This window comes from Lepisma saccharinum, chromosome 2, assembly GCF_977018435.1.
Source record: "Lepisma saccharinum chromosome 2, izLepSacc3.1, whole genome shotgun sequence".
Classification (NCBI taxonomy): domain Eukaryota; kingdom Metazoa; phylum Arthropoda; class Insecta; order Zygentoma; family Lepismatidae; genus Lepisma; species Lepisma saccharinum.
This window is the reverse complement of record NC_139230.1, coordinates 168309817-168330886: the sequence shown is the minus strand read 5'-3', so window position 1 is coordinate 168330886 and position 21070 is coordinate 168309817. Positions and strand designations below refer to the sequence as shown.

Below are 21070 nucleotides of genomic sequence, written 5' to 3'. Positions count from 1 at the left end.
CAAAATATAAGCAAAATGCCTGCTGTTGAAATAATCAATTCCCATTTGACTTCGAACATCCAGGGAGTTGCTACATCATATTGTGAATATGAATGCTGTGTGCACGAAGACATGCAAACACCAAAGCATTAGCCGTGATGTTGGACACAGTATCCTTGTGTTAATAACCCTGAGAAATGAGGTTCCAGACAAGTCTGTAATGGGCACTCTGCCGAGGGGTGTGTGTGAAGGCAAACCACTGATAACCTTTTTGCTTCTAGTGTGATCACCGGGGGCCATGGAAGGTCACACGTTGATAACTCTGGAATTTTTATACTCTGTAAATGCCGAGACCTGAACTGGCACTTTTTATGGTATCTCGGAGCCATTTCAGTTTTCAGACACACTTGGTTATCTTGCAACTACTGCATAATCACACTGTTTCTCCAAACCAGGGTACATTTAGAGATTTACAGAGTTAAATATTTAAGCCATTATAGTTAGTATACTTCAGACGTTTAACGGACTGTTGCAAGTTCAAACTGTTCTTACCAAGTTCACTTTGTGCAAATGTGCTAATCGGAATCTGAACAACTGAACTACTGCCAATCCTTCAATGAGGACTGAACTCAGATCTGCATGATTTCAAGGCAATATCCTTTACTATTAGACTATCAGGATTTTTTTTTTGGATTGAGTTGGATTGGTGTTTCAAGTCCACTTTATGCACAGTAAGGCTAATCGGGACTGGACCTACAGTTTAAAGTGGGATCCGACCCACTTGTGCCTCCATAGGGTATCGAACCCGGGATCCCTTGATTACAAGGCGATGACGCTATCACTGCGCCATCGGGGAGGCCCAAGACTATCAGGAAAATCATCTGCTGTTTGTATGTCTGTTATTATTAATGTTTTTATTTGTTTGAGAAATCAGTGTCAACGCTGTCGCGTTATAATCTAGGTTTGATTTCCGGTGCAGACACATTCCAAAGTCTTTCAAATCCCATTTTCAATTGTATGTGTGGTCGAGTAACGGACCGAGTGTTACACTCATGATCTCGCCACAGAAGATTCCAGGTTCCAGCCCCGGAAGGTGGAGCTCCATCATTCATCCTAACCTTTGCCGAAAGTGGTAGAAAAGGGACACGAATTATTTTTTAAAATGCAAAATACAGTAGGTAGGTCTATTTTCCATTTGCTTACCTGAGCATAAAGTGGACGTCAAATTTGTCAGCCTGAAGCTTGACAATTAAGGAGAAACCATACGTTAACGTGTGGCATACTGTATTAAAATAGATGTATGTTAGCATCAGCATACGGGTACACAAACAAATTATAAAAACCTAAGTATTATAAATGCTCGTGATTATGACCGGGGCACTTTACACACTGTGGACGAAAATGCCCATTCGATGAAATTGTTGAATGTGTGTATGTATTGTTACAATATTTATGACAAATCGCTCTCATTCTTGTACACAAGCAATTATTCAACCGCCATGGAAGCCGAGAGCGTGTAGCGGTCCATCGCTTCCAAAAATTCTGGGTTCGATTCGTGGCCTCTGTATCAATGTATCTTCTTTGTGAGTGTTCCCGCATCAATTTAATCTAATCATCATTCATCCTTATCGTCACGATCAGCCAAAAGTTGTAGAAAAGAGACCATTAAATAAGACTAATACAACAAAAATACAAAGAATTGTTCATCTTGAACTCTGTACCTTACACTACCACCATGTAATCAAGCAGTCCAAGCTGTGATTCATGGTGGAGATGGATTGCACACTATCTCAGATTCCACTTTAAACTGTAGATCCAATCGAAACTTAAGAAAAATTCATCCATGCGACATTTCACCCTCTTTTTGGTAGGTGGATTTGCAATTCCAGATTAGCCTGTCCTGTTTTCTCAGAAACACTGTTGCCCTGCACTGGCCTGGGAATTCTCCAGATCCAACTCTCATAAAGATTTTTGAGGACCGTTGAGCAGGTTAATGTGAGAAAGATAAAAGGGAGCGTCCGTTATAAATGCGTGGCAGGATAATGAGAGGGTGAGAAAAATGCGTGCCAACAGAAGGTCGCAAAAGTGTTATATTTCCTACTGTGAGCTGAGTCTGTCTTCATCCATAGCTGTCCATAGTAAGGTGCAACGTGCTGTTCTTGCTGTTAAGAGTTGCAGCGATGATAGTTGCAACATTACTAAGCTTATTGTGCAATTATTCCTGCTGCTATCTTTGCTACCAAACGTGACACTAAGAGAGCAAAGTTGTAGCTTATTCTATCGTCAAGAGTATGGCGTTACTGTGTAACTATTAAAACACAGCTGAAACATGTTTTACTTTATTCGATAACGATGAAATTTTTCCCGACAATACTTTTTTCCCCTCCTGCGAGAACATGTGGACCTCCCAGAGAGTGTAGTGACTACCATTGTCGCCTTGTAATTAATGCGACCTTGGTTCGATTCCCAGTTGGGACACTTTTCTGTAGTGCGGATTCTACTTCAATCTATAGGTCTAGTCCTAATTAACCTCTCGGCATAAAGTGGCCTCAAGACAAACTTGGTCAAACTTACAACCGGATGCGCAAAACTATCATTTAATCCTAAGGAATTATAAATGTAAAGTGCTCTCTCTGCAATACAATAATATATATATATATATATATATATATATATATATATAAACACTTCAGACTGCAACGATTTCTGAGAATCTCTTGTTTTCTCGGTTGCCATACTTCAGAGTCAAGGGGCATCACCGACCTCTAAAATCATGGCACAGTCCGCTATGACGCTTGGGTTCCAGGTTCGAATCTCAGCCTGGGCGTTCTTTGTGAGTATCCCTTTATCAATACATGTATAAGGTTTTGCCGGGGCAGTGTCAACCTTAAAAATTGTATCTGTTCGTTACGCCACGTTCTGAGATGATAACTATAAGGAAAGATCAGGACAATAGTGGTGAGCCCGTGTGGCAGAACGATACCACGAATAAATTATCAGATAATACACTGTCAACATAAGGAAAGAAGAAATATTTAGTCTCTTAATTAGTTTATTTTAGTTTAGCGATAGAATTCACTCGCAGTGCGCTCACAAAGCCACAAAAACTGTAGCTTCACTAGCTAACTTTAATTCTAATCCACTTGGGTCCCAGATTGTACTGCGGCCCTCAATAATGTATTATCACTCATTCTCATCGTCGCGATTAGCCAAAATTGGCAGAAAAGCGACGTAAAATAACCAAAACCAATCAGTGTGTATGGCACTGCATACTGCATGTTCCCAGGGCTTGTAAGTAAATTGTCCAGGTGTGATAATTGTTAATGAATGATTCATTCATGCAGATAAACGGGAAGGAAAATTCCAGGGGGAAAAGTGGACGACCTTAGGACCAGTGATCATTGTCGTGAAACCCCCCCCCCCCCTTCCCCAATCTTGAAACTTCCCTGCGTGATCGTGTTTCCTGATGCAAGTCGCAAGGAAGGCCACTAGGACACTCGCGTAATTGGTCACTTACGTTTGGACCAGCTGTTGTTTTCTGATCACACGTGACCGACAGATGTTGACGTAACTGCAGCCAAAGATTAACTGGCTGAGATTAAACGGTTTACAAACGCAAGGCTAAGGAACCACGGAGGTGAGGGTTCAACGTTTGAAGTATGCCGATGTCTGGACCCCAGAAAGCAAGTTAACAGGGGAAGGAATGTTGGACGAGATGTAAATCTGTGTTGCCGGCCTTCGTGGCGGAATGGTTACCACAGCGCGCTACGAGACCAGGGGTCCCGGGTTCGAATCCCTGTTTGGGCATGGGTGTTCCCAAGATCCGGATAATTAGGATATGCAGATAATCAGGTTAGTATGATTATAGTATGCATATCCGGATAGTAGAGATTTGAAGGATTTGTAGAAAATCCGTACAGTGAAATACGAACATAACTAATAAAAGAATATGTGGATAGGCCATAAAACATATACGATTAAATTGTCCGGATAATGCACACATTCGGATAATCTAGATATCAAAATATCCGATATTCGGACATTTTAAATCGGGATAAAATTTTATCCGGATTTGGCCATCCCTACTTTTGTGTGAGCTTTCATCAATTACATCGCATCATCACTCATCCTCATCTTCGCTATTAGTCAAAAGTGGGAGAAATGCTAAGTAAAATAAACTAAATAAATCATCTCCAAATCGTATTATGATAATTCCTCCATATTTGGTTTACTAGCCAAATACTTACAAATACAATATTTTTCCGTATATTTTTCCGTGTTTGTTCAGATAGTTTTAGGTGTAGTGCCAACCGGGTATACTGTTGTTTGTATTAAATATGCTACTAATTCGTATGATCACAATAGCCTATGCATGCTTCTATTTTTTTTAAGTGTAGCCCAGCCCTTTCCCGTTTGTATTTAGCGTCGGTTTTCAGTCACTATGACTAATCGCGGCGATGATGATAACCGATGAATAGATGATGTTCATGAAGGGACACTCGCAAAGAACACACATGTCCAGGTCGGAACTCGAGACCTGGGTGATCGAAAATCGACTATGTAACGTGCTCGACCTCAGAGCCAACTCTTTTGTGTGTGTGTGTTTGTCATTTTATCCTTATCACCTCGAAAAGAAGCGACGAAAAATTACAATAGAAATAAAGTACAAACGACTGTAGATAAAGTTTTAGTGTCAATGATTTTTTGCCTGTATTTTTATCTTTGGGTGTTCTCTTCACTAATTTATTCGCGACGTTTAAGATGAAAGACATGAAAATAGGATTCGAGGTTAGGAATCCTGGAGCCGTTGCACACGTCACCGAGTACTCTTGATATTTGTTGCGTGAAACCGAGGGCGAATAAATAACATGAATTATGACTTAACAGGAAATAAGCGAGACAGTGTGGGCCATTGTGTATGTTGTGGAAGCTCTAGTTTCATGCGATCCTTCCGCTCATGTATTTATCAGTACCGATTTGACTACTATGTATAATCAGAAAACCAACCACTACTTATTTTCATGTCAATTACCGAAGGATCACGGTCCAGCCATTCATTCCACCGGAATCCTGAGTGCCACAGGCCGAACAGTCATGGCAGTTTAAGAGAGATTTTCCTCGGTGGAGGGAAATTTTAAGCATTTTTTCTAATTGAAGGGAAAAGGCAAGATGTTGGGAGTATAACGCACAAACGTTGACATGGCGTACAGTCACCGGCAAACAAAAACGGGACACCTAGATCCTGAAATATTGGCTTCCCTGCAATGTGTTGCGAACTTGCAATTGAACATTTGTTATTGAAGTTTGCATATCACCGTAGAGCTAGGCAACGCGTTGCAGAGAAGCCATCATTTCAGGTTCTAGGTGTCCCGTTTTTTTTGCCGGTGACTGTACACAGATCTCCAATTGCATTACACCTTGTTTTGATGCACTTTTGGTGCATAAATTGACAGAGTTAAAAGTGCAAATTTGAAATTATCGTATCGGATCTTCTCGTTGAATGCATTTATAGTTCCTCAAAGGAACAGCAGTTCATAAAAGTACATTTTATGCGTACTTATGTGAATTATGATACACCAATGTGCATAATTAGCAGTTTCTGTGCTTTAAAGTGTAACTGGAGTAAACATATTTGTATCAAATGACACATTCTATGTTCTGCGTGTGTGTGTTATATTTTATACTCATTTATTTCTATTTCTAAGATAAACTGAAGGAGAACTTAGAATTTTGTCTGATTGGCGATCCGTTTAGATTTTATTCTGTATTGGTGCCTATAAAGAAAAATTTTGATGAAATCGCGACTTTATATCATAGTATTGGAATTTATTACAGTAATGTTATCGAGACCTGTTTCTTTGGGGGTTCGATATCCGGTGGAGACACATGGTGGTTTGGATCCCATTTTAAACTGTAGGTCCAGTCCCGATTAGCCTTTCTGTGCATCAAGTGGACTTAAAGACCCAAACTCAATCCTGTATCTGTGGGTAGGTTTGACTCAAAAGTAGTTAAACATAAATATTTACTTGTTTTACTTTGGAAGTAAAATGTAGTAAACGTTGCGGAGTTTCTCAAATAAGCGCGACAAATATATTGCGCTATTTATGTATGAAACTCAGAATTGTATTTTGTCTGAAAATAATTCAGCTACCATGCTGCATTGTGATTGCAAATTTTAACTTTTATTACATGTGATGCACGGAATTGCCTTTCGTTACGCTATTCTTCAGGACGAAGTTGTTAGCGTAGCGCACTACGAAACTAGATGTTCTAGGTTCGAATCCTGGGTAAGTATTTTCCCCTATTCCAATTTCGCATTTATCCTCTTCGTCGCGATGTAGTAAAGCGTCATAAAATACAAAATTGAATGTGTTTTTTGAGAGAGAAAGGAAGGGGGATGTTGCTTTGCGGGAGGGAATTTCTGAGATATTGGTTTGGCAACACTGGTCTGAAAGTGTGAGAGGGCCTTGAAGAAGACAAGGATGACGTGGTTGGCTCTTTACGGCCACTGACTGGCAGAGAGCGGTGCATTCTCTGTAGTGATGAATCATTCCGAAAACGGATGTGTTGAAACGCAACCCATCACCACGATTGCAATCTTCTACGCAGCCGACATGAAAGCATTTTTTTTTCATTCATTTTGACTTTCTGCTAGTATAGCGCTTACACACACACACACACACACACACAATTTAAACATGTGCTGCAGCATGGTGACTGGGTGTCTGCTAAACATTTTCTTAATTACTTTGCGTTTTTGTACTGCACATCCAGAATTTTGCAATTAAATTGAATTTGTTTGGATTGTTAAGTCCACTTTATGCACAGATAGGCTAATCGGGACAGGACCTACAGTTTAAAGTGGGATCCGAACCACTATGTTCCTCCACCGGGTATCGAACCCGGAACCCCTCGATTGCAAGGCGACGATGTTACCACTGCTCCATCCGGGAGACCCGATTTTTTTATTTTTTTATTTATTTTTTTGTTGTTGTTTCACTGGGCGGACCCGTACCCACCCAAAATTTGAACTAGAAATTAATATTTGACGTGAGTGATATCTTGATATCTTGCAACTTGATTCTGTACTATGTAATAGTTCCCCATAGATGATTCGACGATCTTGGCTATGCAAGAGTCCTGTGTTAGTTTCAGGTATGTGGTGTATTTCCCCCTGTTTTGTAAACAGATTCTTTATAGCTGTAGATAAATATATCACTCTCTCCTCTTCTCAGCTATCTTTTGAAACTTGGCATAGACGATTCAACGTACAGGAAGATAGCAGGTCACAAGGATACGATTGATGTAGTAACCTTGGTTGGATGACGTAAGTTCCGTGCCAAGTTAAAACAAGAGAATGAGCTCGCAATTGCGGTGTGTAGTTGGCTGAACTTCCAGTAGCCATGTTTTGTTAAGGAAACCTAAACTTTGCAAGGGATAAGAAAAACTCTGACGAGCGAAGTAGTCTATCCAAATTGGCTTGTTATTTGAAGCGGGTTTCCATTGTTATGGCCGCACACATTCACTCACACTCGATCTGGAAACAGTGCGTCGATCGTGGATGTGTTGATTTCTTTTTTGTTTGTTTCCCCGTGAGTTAAAATATTTTGCAATTTTCGTCCATCAACTAGCATCGCTATGGGGAGTGAAGGGGTCAGATTGTGGCTCTGGAAAACATTGAAAATTGGTTTCAAATCTCAGGTAAGAGATCAGCTTTGTGTGCTTGTTTTCATTTATGATTTTGGGTTCATTTCTTGATATCGATGTTGACCTTGCGGTAGATACGTGGGAACCAAAGTTGCCAGTTCAGATATCATCACGCCCCTTTTTTTTCTTCTCATCCGAGAAGAATGAGTTGTCAGTGATTACTGAGTTCATGGACTCAAATCCAGTTAACCCTTTCTATTATTATTATTATTTGTATCAAAATACTTTTTTACCAACAGGTCAACGAGAGTAATATGGTATAGGACTGAACTAACCTAAACGCATGTCATTAACAAACATTTAGCGGTGAATCGTAGAACATTTGCGAAAAGGACGATCTTGTAGTTGATATCATGTAAGATCAGTTTAGATGGTTCGCGAAGAAGTGTTTCCTGCAAGAACTTTATAACGTTTCCAGCGATTGGACTTTTTCACACCCAAGTGATGGTTTTAGACAAATGCAATTTAATATAAAAATTAATATGGCACAGCTTCGTTATCACTTCTCGTATCCTTGCAAGCACAGTGCAAAAGTTTAGGAGAGCTTTATTCTTCCTGATAACGTAGCCATGGCAAGTCTTATCTGGTTTATCTAGCGCTGTATGCATAAGTTGAAAGTTGCTTTGTTTGTGGATCAGGTTGAGGTTCGAGTAAGGTATGGTGAACTTTCACAAACTTGCATTCGTACCAGTGAAACGTATTTTCGAAGTTTCGTGCATAAGAGTAAGATAAAACAGACAGTTTAGTTCATTTTGTGCGGACATAACTAGGGATGGAAGATATCGGAAATTTGATATCGCGATATATCGTCTCTGACGATACAATACGATATTTCTTCAGTATCGTGTTATCGACGATATATATCGCCAAATAACGTGACAATATATCGTCAAGACACTATACATCGCCAAAATAACGTGACAATATATCACCGACACGATATACATCGCCAATATATCGTGACAATATATTGTCGACACAATATATATCGCCAAATATCGTGACGATATTTTTTCAATATCGCGATATATCGTCTGGACGATATATCGCCCAACACTAGACACAACCCTTCTCGAGTTGGCAACATAGGCCTCCCCGATGGCGCAGTGGTAGCGTCGTCGCCTTGTAATCAAGGGGTCCCGGGTTCGATACCCGGTGGAGGCACATAGTGGTTCGGATCCCACTTTAAACTGTAGGTCCAGTCCCGATTAGCCTTACTGTGCATAAAGTGGACTTAAAACACCAAATCAATCCAATCGAGTTGGCAACACTAATGCAGACTTTCATGATACGGCGTGAATGTTCGCATGCTCCTTCTCTGTGCCATAATCGCGGTTATCCAGCCTAGAGGTTGAAGTTTTCGAATGTTCACCAAGTATCATTACTACAATAGTAATTGGAAGTTACATCTGGAATAACATCTTCCAAAATTGCAATGTTAATTTTCTACATTATTATAATTTCAGGCTGATAAGCTAAGCAGAACGCATTGTTGTTTTCTTTAATCCCTTTCTCCCTTGATTATATCCAACTTTCCAGTTTATACTATTGACGAATAAAAATAGTAGGTGACCGACAGCGTTGAGTACAGGACTTACTCTCCAACGGGCCCAGGTTCGAGTTCTGGAGTAGTCAGGAGTTTCATCTAATCATCTTCATCGTCGCAAGACCCTAAAAAGGTAGAAAAGTGACAGCACTAAAATTGCAAATTATTGAACTTCAACCAGTTTTGGCGATCGTTTATCGATAATTGTGGCTTATTAAAGCACCGATTAATGTAACGTTTGCCAGAAGAAATGAGTGGGGCTTCGTTTTTGTCGTAGCTTATTGAAACTATAATTTTATAATTATTTGTTGTCTGTAGAGTAGTGGGCGTTTCTGCCTAGGGGCATATTTCCCCCTGTACTGCACATAAAAAGTGGGAGTTTTCCTTGTTTCAGAACTGGCACAGAACCTTAAAGTGTTGGCTTCATGATATATAATAGCACGCAAGGCTCGTTACGTGGTGTGTTACAACTGTTCCTCCGGTTGTGACACTCCACGGCGAGCAGATCTTCCTTTGTTGGGTTCGGTGCACGACCCAGCTGAACCTCCGCGAACAATGGCATATTAAGAGCAGAAGAAGCTGGGACAGCAACGGGTTCCACAATCTGAGATCGAGTACTTGTCGCAGGCAACTCCGGTCGGTGTTTGGTGTCATCCCGGTTGTCTTTGTTTAAAATTCCTTTGTGAATCCCAAAATCAAACGTAATGAGCACGCAAGAACCGACCTACATTAGAGTACGAACTCGTAGCAAGCCTCAGTCAGCTGGCTTGTTGCGCTTGCATGGATCCCTTGCCCCTTCTGAAAATTTGCCAGATTACGTTGCTCTGCAATTGAAGCAGGGTGCGAAATCCTGAGGGGACAGGGGGGATTTCCCCCACCAACTAACTTGCCCTAAAAATCCTTCGCACCAAAAGTTTCCGAGAGAGAGTTTTGTTGTGATAAAGATAAACAAGCTCCGACTTCAGATATACTTTACTAAGGATAATATCAAATACTCACACAAAGAACGAAGAATAATGTCTAGTGTCTTATGCTCTCTCCCCTCATGAGACCAAGATCTACACCAGTAACAATATATGCTCAATAAAAGAAAAACAAAGCAGAATGCAAAGCGAATAAAAGTATGAAGACTCATTACTTATTACAAACAAAAACTTACACACATTAAAGATTTAAACTATCTTGTAATTAATTGACTTATTTTACCAGTTGGTAAAGGAATTAGTTTGTTACTTTATAAATATGTTACATATAACAAATTAATATATTTATGTGTATTTAATAATACATATATTAAATATTTAGTAATTTACTTTTCATACGTAATAACGTCATAATAAATATGTACCAGTAATCATGTACTAATTCATATATATATATATAGTGTGTGTGTGTGTGTGTGTGTGTGTGTGCGCGTATGTAAATTGAGATTTTCCTTCTACACCAATCTTCAAAATTGAAGTTTTGTACCAAAACAAAGTAGGCTTTGTTTATATTATTTTTACGTTGATTTCTGTTGATAGGCACACCCGTATACCGAATGCATATGCATACAAATATGCAGTCATTGTTACTGTTTTACAATATCAAAGTTAGATAATTCTCTACGGAAACGTAGCAAACATATAACAATAGTCCAGTAAGTACCATAGAAGCCTCCCCGATGGCGCAGTGGTAGCGTCGTCGCCTTGTAATCGAGGTGTCCCGGGTTCGATATCCGGTGAAGGCACATAGTGGTTCAGATCCCACTTTAAAACTGTAGGCCCAGTCCCGATTAGCCTTACTGTGCATAAAGTGGACTTAAAACACCAAATCAATCAATAAGTACCATAGGAAAAAGTTTGAAAACTGATCCTAAAACACTCATCCTTCCCCTCGGCTCAAACATGTTCCACGTGATTAAACCAAACATCCATGATTCATCTTCAAAGTCTGCAAATATTTTTGGAATGACAATTCTGCAAACCAAATCCAGGGTTCTGCCTATTATGAGCACCTTGCTGCATACTCTTCTTATATTTTTAGCAGTCTCCCTTCTCTCGTTTGAAATTCCAAAGCATCCCGTCTATGATATGCACTTTTAAGTTGTTCCCCTTAACGCTGTGTCCAATTTTAACTTGCGATGCGAAAAGAATGGATGCTTGCTTGTCGGTTGAACGTCATTCACCGGGGTGAGTCATTCCGTGCTGGCAGACAAGATAAATAGTGCCACCTGCGTTGATGTTACATGTGTGTGTGTGGGAGGGGGTGACTCGGACACGTTACAGAAACATATAGATGGTGAGGAGAATTTAGGTAGAAATGGCGAGAATAAAGATGGCAAATGCAATTTATGATGATTTTTACCTGAAAATTGAGATATGATATGTCTCGCATTTCACAGTTTGAAATTGAAATTTAACATAATTTTGGTGTCTTTTAACACTAATTTGTCTTTGAATGGATACATTTTATTTCATGTTTCCAAAAATAATTATAATGCCGTTTATTTCTTCTGGCAGAAGCAGTGTTGCCAAGTTGGCCCTTTTGGGGCCAGAACTGGCCCTTTTGAGTACGTACTCAGCCCCAAAATTCAGCAAAAGCCCCAAGGGGCTTTTTAGCCCTACAGAGAGAAATCTTGCTACAAATCTAGCCCTTTCAGTAATGAAATGTTTTTTTGGTATTTCAGTAAACTGAGTAAACTGCAAAGAAAAATTCATTTAACCGACCCTCCTCTGCACCTGCAAGCTCGTCCCGCGACCCCTCCTGGGGAGCAGGTAGCAAGTGCACATTGTCACTTTATCCCCTTGTTTCTGGTTTTGGTTATGCTGTGTAGCCCGAGGCGAATTACGGATAACGTCGATTCCAGAAAATGCGAATCTTCGTTCAGTTGCATTGCATCTGGTCCTTGAAAGTTCACAGAAGTGAGGTGCAGAATCGATGAATCGTTCGTAACAGTGATGCTCACCCAGAGACTAGTTCGTGCGTGCGGCCGTGTGTGTGTGTGTGTGTGTGTGTGTGTGAGTGTACGTATATGAAGGAGGAATATGCCGAAAATGTGTAATGCTTTTGTGTAATCTACTGCACCACAATTTAAGGGGGAAATAAATTTAAGTTAAGAAAATTTAATTTGGTTGAGCGTATGTCCCTCATCTTGAAAGTTGATTAGTTGTGGTTCTTCAGTTTCAGAAATTTTGCACCAAAACACCCAAGAATTAAGAACCAGTTTTTTTTTTTCAGTGCGCAGCCGCACATTTGTAAATCTAGCCCCTTGGATGTGAATTTTAGCTCCATTTTGGGTGCGATTTAGCCAGTTTTTCTCTCGTGCTGTTGGCAACACTGGGCAGAAGTTACTGCCACTATGGAATCACATGTTAATAAAGGTAACTTTTGTAAATAGTTTGAAGCATGTTTAATGAAACTGGGGGGGGGGGGGTGGCAGCATCTTGACTGAAAACAAGTTTACGCCGTGCACGCACCTGCTGACCAATCACTAGTAGGACTTCAAGCCAGCCCTTATCTACCCCCCTCCCTTTCCACTAATTTGTGATTTTTACTTTCGCCATTTTTCCGTTTTTCCAGTTTTACTTTTACCATTTTTTTTTCGTTTGCCATTTTTACTTGGTCATTTTTTTCCTCTTTACCGGGCATCGGTGAGGATATCCGGATTTGTTTCGAGACAAAAAAAAAGTTGCCCCAATGACCAACCGCTCTACACCGAAGCATCCGGTTCGAGTACTATCCTGGCTATTGGCGTTTGATCATCTGTCATCACTGTGCGAATTAAACTTTTTGCTTTGGCGGGTGGGGGTGGGATGCCCACTCAGTCGCGTATTTGTGATTTCATTTTGGGAGGAAAGTTTTTTTTTTGGGGGGGGTATACAAATTTGTATACATGTTACCAGTCGGTAAACTAACTAATGCCTTGCGGCTCTAAGTACCTTACACCATTAGTTCTAACCAAGGTCATTAAATCTTATAACATTTACACGTAATTTAGAAACTCACTATTTACATCCTATAAAAACCAAATCCATAAACATAAAGGAGCTATCGAACCAGGCCCCTACCCAGGATATTTTTGAGGGAGGGGCCAGATCCATATATATAATATACACACACACAGTGGCAGCTTCTTGGGAGGGGGGCTGGGGGCTGTTGCCCCCTACTTCCCACTTTCCCCCGCCTCTTAATGCTTGTCTACCAAGAGAAAATAGCTGTCCTTGCAACCCTGGCACCCAATCGCTAATTCTGGTCAGAAGTATTCGAATAGTTCTGAGTTTCGCAAATTAAAAGTGTTTTCAAATTTCCTTTATTTTCTTATACTAGAACCATTGAATAGCCACGATAATTCTGTGTTTGGAAAAAAATATATTATTTATAAATTAAATTATAAGCATTAGCAATGATTATTACAATAAATAATTCTAAATGTGAGTTAACCCAAAGCCCGCTACAAAGAGTCGTAGCAGACTTGGTTATTCAAAAAAAAAAGAAAGAGGGAGAGAGAGAGAGAGAGAGAGAGAGAGAGAGAGAGAGAGAAAGAGACAGACATTTTCACCTGGTAGCCTTGTATCAATGGTTATAAAACTAAAAATACCCAATATCGCAGACTGCAGACTTCTGGAGACATCCTCTCTACACAACAAACACATTCATTTATGCAAGGACAAAATTGAAATTTTTACATGTTTGAAAAATCGTCGATGTTATTTTCATAGCTTTTTATAGGTTCACATTTAAAAAAAATCATGGCTCGAGGGGGGGCCATGGCCCCTCTCCTGGGTACGGGCTTGTATCGAACACTGAAAACTTGACCTAATTTCTATTGACAAGTTCAAACTTAACGTCCACCTAACCTACGTACAAGTTTCTTGTGAACACTTTAATACGCGTAAAATATCGGCACTGTGCCATGAAATCTTAAGTGGAAAACAGGCTGCTGTTGTCTCGGCTCATTGAGGTTGGTCAACGAGGCTGTGTCCCTTACATAGTCAACAAATGGTGTAGTGTATCATTTCAATTCCATTTTCTTTGAGGGGGATAAAAGCAGGGTTGTTAAAGGTCCAGGAACTCATAAATTCTAATGGATTCTATTGGGTTCCGCTGCAGGACCCGAACCATTTCTCTCGCACAATTTAAATGCGGTCCAAGTTACGTATTCTTACATTGTAAAAAGGTTCCTGGACCGTATGTAAATTGATGTGGGAAAAAAGTTCCTGGACCGTATTTAAATTGATGTGGGAAAAAAAGTTCCTGGACCGTATTTAAATTGATGTGGGAAAAAAGTTCCTGGACCGTATTTAAATTGATGTGGGAAAAAAGTTCCTGGACCGTATTTAAATTGATGTGGGAAAAAAGTTCCTGGACCGTATTTAAATTGATGTGGGAAAAAAGTTCCTGGACTGTATTTAAATTGATGTGGGAAAAAAGTTCCTGGACCGTATTTAAATTGATGTGGGAAAAAAGTTCCTGGACCGTATTTAAATTGATGTGGGAAAAAAGTTCCTGGACCGTATTTAAATTGATGTGGGAAAAAAGTTCCTGGACCGTATTTAAATTGATGTGAGAAAAAAAGGTTCCTGGACCGTATTTAAATTGATGTGGGAAAAAAAGTTCCTGGACCGTATTTAAATTGATGTGGGGAAAAAAGGATCCTGGACCGTATTTAAATTGATGTGGGGAAAAAAGGTTCCTGGACCGTATTTAAATTGATGTGGGGAAAAAAGGTTCCTGGACCGTATTTAAATTGATGTGGGGAAAAAAGGTTCCTGGACTGTATTTAAATTGATGTGGGGAAAAAAGGTTCCTGGACCGTATTTAAATTGATGTGGGGAAAAAAGGTTCCTGGACCGTATTTAAATTGATGTGGGGAAAAAAGGTTCCTGGACCGTATTTAAATTGATGTGGGGAAAAAAGGTTCCTGGACCGTATTTAAATTGATGTGGGGAAAAAAGGTTCCTGGACCGTATTTAAATTGATGTGGGAAAAAAAGGTTCCTGGACCGTATTTAAATTGATGTGGGGAAAAAAGGTTCCTGGACCGTATTTAAATTGATGTGGGGAAAAAGGTTCCTGGACCGTATTTAAATTGATGTGGGAAAAAAAGGTTCCTGGACCGTATTTAAATTGATGTGGGAAAAAAAGGTTCCTGGACCGTATTTAAATTGATGTGGGAAAAAAAGGTTCCTGGACCGTATTTAAATTGATGTGGGAAAAAAAGGTTCCTGGACCGTATTTAAATTGATGTGGGGAAAAAAGGTTCCTGGACCGTATTTAAATTGATGTGGGAAAAAGTTCCTGGACCGTATTTAAATTGATGTGGGAAAAAAAGGTTCCTGGACTGTATTTAAATTGATGTGAGAAAAAAGGTTCCTGGACCGAATTGAAATACGTTACAGATAAAAAGGTTCTTTACGGTCCAGAACCCATTTACTCTTGCTGATTTTCTCTCCTGGACCGGAATTGAATTTCTTTAAAATTCCTGGACCTTTAACAACCCTGGCTAAAAGTATCCCCGGCAGGGATAAAAAATAGTGTAATTTTGTTGGGGATAAAACTTTTTATCATCCCCGGCATCTGTCGCACACTGTCTATCATTAATCATCTTCGTCACGATGAACCAAACGTGGCAGAAAAGCGACGTAGGATAAATAAGAATGGTAACTCGGTCCCACATTCCCATGTCTGAGGTTAACGACCTACTCGGTGACGTTATGGTAACGTCACTTTGTATTCAAGGGGTCGTGGGTTCGATCCCTTGTGAAGGCACATTGCACGGTGGTTCCAATCCTGCTACTCCAAGTCCAGTCTCTATTAGCCCATCTGCGCATTAAATGAACTTCAACAAACCGAGAATTTTTTTATTGCTATAGAATCAATAAAACATACTCAAAATTCCTACAATAAGTATTATTTTTGGCAGACAAGTATATGGTGTAAGTTAGAAGAATTTCAGCATGTTTTTTTCTCAAAAAGATTCCGACAACAGCATTTTCTCCCAACTGTACACATTCAAGAATGTGGGGTATTTTCTTATCTAACGGTTTCCCTGTCAGAACTCTCATAAATCACTCAAATGTCTTTATGTAGGGCCCCGCAAATTGGGTACCTCGCTTTTCTTCCCTATGATTTGCAGTTTTCAGTTAAATACCTGTGTTATTCGTCCTTGACCTAGTTGGAACTTTGTCCTAGAGATAAGCAAAATCTTTTCCGGTCTTGTGGGGGGAATGGACATTCATTATGATGTATTGATGTATATATTTGACAAACAGTCAAAGCGCAGGTTGAACTCTTTAACTAGGAATATTTGGAAATCTCAGGTTTTCAAAATAGATACGAAGGTTGAATTCCTAACCCACGAAATCAACATCGGATAACAATGTTACCGCCAGCCCAGTAGCATTGGAACAGTTTCGAGCATTCAACACCAGAGAGCTCTGATCTTCAACGTGCCGAAGCCTTGTGTGATTTCGCTACCCTCTCGTGGTCGTTTCGTGAACTAGCTCGTCTCGCTCGTTAGATTTCCCGCTCGCTGCACAGCTGTCGGTCGATCGCTGTTTCCTGTACCTTTTCACGATGAAAGCCGGTTTTTTAGTTCATTGCAAACAGTTCGACAGTGCATAAGTTGTGATGCAGGTTCATTTGTTTACGGAACGATATTTTCACAATGAAACATGCTGTATGCAGAGTTGGGTTGCTACGTTTTACTTGATAATGCTGAAGTAAGTGGGCAATGCGTTACTTTTGAAAGCAAAGTAATAACTGTATATCACACGTCACTTTTTCGAGTAACTTTCCAACTATGGAGTATAGAAGGGATTCAGCTTTCAACAGCCCTTGGATTATAATAAATTTAATAGTTTACTTCAAATTATCCAATAACAAATTTCTTCTCGAATAGCTCTTTTTTCGGTTGGAGTTTAAGTACACTTTAAGCGAAAATAGGCTAATCGGAACTGGACTTATGAGTTTAAAGCAGGGTTTTTAAAGATCCAGGAACGCATAAATTTTAATGGATTCTATTGGGTACCGCAACAGGACCGGAATCTTTTTTTCTCGCGCAATTTATATTCGGTTCCAGTTGCGTATTGTTTCATTGAAAAAAAGGTTCCTGCACCGTATTTAAATTGATCCGGAAAAAGAGGTTCCTGGACCGAATTGAAATACGTTACAAATAAAAAGGTTCTTTACGGTCCGAAACTCATTTACGCTTGCTGATTTTCTCTCCTGGACCGGAATTGAATTTATTTAAAATTCCTGGACCTTTAACAAACTTGGTTTAAAGTGCGATCCGAACCACTATGCAGTTCCACCGGGTATCAAACCCGAGACCACTTGATTACAAGGCGACAACATTACCACTACGCCACCGGCCACTAGGCCAACGAGGATCTGGTGTCTGGACGTACAGAAAAAATAATCATCTATAAGAGTGTGTGTTCACAGCCTCAGCTTTTAACTTGGGTAAGGAGCGTTTAGTTCTCAGAAATGTGATGCGGAAAATAGCCTAAGTGCTGACGTAACCACATTTTTCACTTCAACATCAAGCGAAACTTTGCTTAAAAATCCTGTCATTTCGAAACAACCCTTGTGTATGTAGTCAGATGGCGCACAAATTTCCCCGCCTTGGATTTATCCATTCTCTCTTCTTTTTCTTCCAGAGTACAGTATGTAGTATGTGTGTGTGTGCGCGAAGGGGGCGGCTGTTTACGTGTATGTCACGCCTACTACTCTGGAGCAGCAAGCATCAGTTAAAAAGAAAAAAATAAGTGATGGATCAGCTTGGAGAGCAAGAGTTCAATGACCTACTGTAGTACGAATTCCAAAACATCCATCGGCACTGTATAAATAAACTTTACAAACATGAAGGAACGATTTAAGATCTGTGGAGCGCATTAAAACGCTGTCATGTGTGTACAATACGATTTAGAAGCGAGAAAGGCTCGCGATAAAAAAGAGAAATATGACGTGACCGATCTTGTCCTCTGTGAGAACGCATTTTACTGTGTTTGTATGAAGAAGGGAAGGGGTGTAGTGTTTCTCAAGTGCTACGATAGATCGGTGCCCTTGAGGCTCCTCTTTCATGCATTAAACACGAGACACGCACTTCTATGCATTTAATGTCCCTGGTGTTCTGATGCATTTGTTATTTTCTACTGCTTTTTGGCTAATTGCCACGACGAGAATGAAAGATGATTAAATGAAATTGATGAAGGCATAGTCCCAATACACTCATGCCCAGGCCGGGATGCGAACCAGAGAACTTCCGTGGCGAAATCTGTTCAACTTTATATAAAGTTTCACTTAATTAGAAGTATTTGAAATTCTTGACACTCTTTTTTCGCCTCTTAGGAAAAGCACGACGATGAGGATGAAGAGCCAGGACTCGAACCCCGCACCTTGTGTGTCGACGCGCTTGGCCACAGAATAATAATATGAATTCATGATCACATTTGCAAAGAAATTAGTTGTGCGTCTGGAAATCAAAATCAAAATTATTTTATGATCAACAAATATCATTATTTAACCTCGTTGATTATGGTGTAAATACGTGAGTCACTTGACCAACCTCTCGGTGGCGTAGTGGTAACGTCGTCGCCTTGTAATCAGTGTGTCCCGGGTTCGATTCCCGGCGGAGGCACATTTCGCAGTGGTTAGAATCACACTTTAAACTGTACGTCCAGTTCCGATTAGCCTATTTGTGCATAAAGTGTACTTAAAACAAAAACTGAAAGCCTGACCATAATTTTACTCGTGATATTCACAAGAACACCCTTGACCAGGCCGATATTCGAACACGGGAACTTGAAACGAAAGCGAACTTTGGACGCTACTGATATGTCTAAATGACGTTACCGCAACACCTACGGAGTCCAGAAATCTCACAAGGAATTTAGGTAAAAATGGCGAAGGGAAAAAAATGGCAACTGTAGAAATGGCGAGAATAAAAATGGCAAATACAATATGTTATGATTTTATATGAGAAATTATATGTCCTGCATTTCACAGTTTGAGATTAAAAGTTAGTATAATTTTGGTGTCTCTATCACTAATTTGTATTTGAACTGATACATTTTATTTGATGTTTCCAAAAATAATCATGATGTTTATTTCTTTATTTCTTCTGGCAGAAGTTATTGGCGCTATAGAATCACATGTTAATAAAAGGTAACCTTTGTAAATAATTTGAAGCATGTGTGTTTCATGAAACTTAACGAGGGGGTGCCGGGTGCTAGCATGGGTTTTCATCTTGACTGAAAACACGTTTACGCCTTGCGCACACCTGCTGACCAATCACACGTGTTTGTTACTAGCAGGACTTGAAGCCAGCCCTTATCTAACCCCTCGCACTAATTCGTGTCACTGATTTCTCTCAGAGAGACGAACTTGTTTACTTTTTCAAAATGAAAATTGTTAAATCTCCAAAAGCTGCAGAGAAGCTCTTCTATCTACGCGTGTACAAAACAGTCTGATCTGAAGAATGTTATTTTTGCCATTTTTACCGGACACCCTCACAAGTGACCAGTGCACAATGAAAATTTCATCTCACGATGACCTAGTTTTGCTTTCAAGTGTACACGTTCACCTAGACATACCATGGCTTTTAGATTTCAACCGCATTGCGTTACACTGCTTCAACACGTTGCATTCTGTGTTCGAACCTTGAGTGTACCGGTAAGGTTTGGTTCGTTTTTTTATTATTATTATTATTTGCAAATTTCCTTTGCATTTAATCTAATACCCGGTGTTAAGTGATTAATAAAGTATTATAAAGCCTCCTCGCCATTTACCCAATGGCTACTGTTTACACATATTTTTCTAATAGATTTATACAGCCACGAAACTACTCTATTAATACGCAAGAGCGAAAGCAAACCCCACAAAAAACCACTTGAATGCTCTACAAGAAATTCTAAGCATAATGTAATTTTTCAGATTTTAATATATCATAAGTAACTGTTTTTCGAAAGGTGAGGAAAATTCGGAAAAACTGCCAAAATGTTCTGCCGATCCTTAATTTGCAGAATGTGGACAGTCCACTTAATGCTCAGAGAGGCTAATCGCGACCACAGTTTAAAGTGGAATCCGAAACCAACCTTTGACCTCCCGAATGCAAGACTGACATTATCTGGGCCACGGAGGGGGTACAACCATGCGCGTCGCCAGAAATTTCCAAGGGGGGGGGGGTTCGAATCGAAGATGTCGAGGACAACCTCTCCCCTCAAAAATATTCTGATACAGACCAGTGGCATATGCAGAAGTTTGTCAAAGATGGGTTCATTTTTAAAATAATTGCATTATCGGTATTTTAAATTGTTATTATTATTAATACTATTACTACTAGTAGTAGCAGCAGCAGCAGTTGTAGCAGTACTAGTTTTAGTTTAGTTTATTTTAGCATCCAATAAGTTTATTATATGAATAATATAGTATTTGTTACAACCAAGATTACATAATAGTTACTTCTAGCATTAGTAGCAGCAGCAAACGCAGTAGTATAAGAAGCTTGAAAACGTGTGAAAGTTACAAATTAACAGAGTTTCAGTGTTGCAAATTATGAAAGTTTCGTACCAAATTCGAGACTATTTTTAAACAATGACGCAAATGAGATGAAATAAAGTGCTTTCTTTATAAATTGCCACAAATTGAAAGAAAGTAGATGGAAATTTCCAGGGGGGTCGAACAACCGGTTCGACCCCCCCCCCTTGCCGACGCCCATGGGTACAACCCCACCAAGCCCTCCCGGTCACGCAACATTGCCCGGCATTCCACTGCATTATACAAGAAAGTGGGCGCGGTCGGACCCCGGACGTCTATCCAAAGCACCTTCGGTAACAAGGAGCTTCGACAGCACATT

The 21070-nt window shown here is 39.9% G+C and overlaps 1 protein-coding gene across 5 annotated transcripts in view; it reads left to right on the top strand.

Moving 5' to 3' along the window:
• Positions 1 to 21070, top strand: part of dop (microtubule-associated serine/threonine (MAST) protein kinase dop) — a 1057607-nt gene that overhangs the window by 852664 nt on the left and 183873 nt on the right. The window contains exon 1 of one of the 5 annotated variants that reach the window (XM_083117700.1): positions 7590 to 7680. The exons of the other annotated variants lie outside the window; for them this stretch is intronic. Coding sequence (XP_082973826.1) covers positions 7618 to 7680 — 63 coding nt within the window. The 5' untranslated portion in view covers positions 7590 to 7617. Of the gene's footprint in view, positions 1 to 7589; positions 7681 to 21070 lie in introns of those variants that run through there. 5 annotated transcript variants of the gene reach the window in all.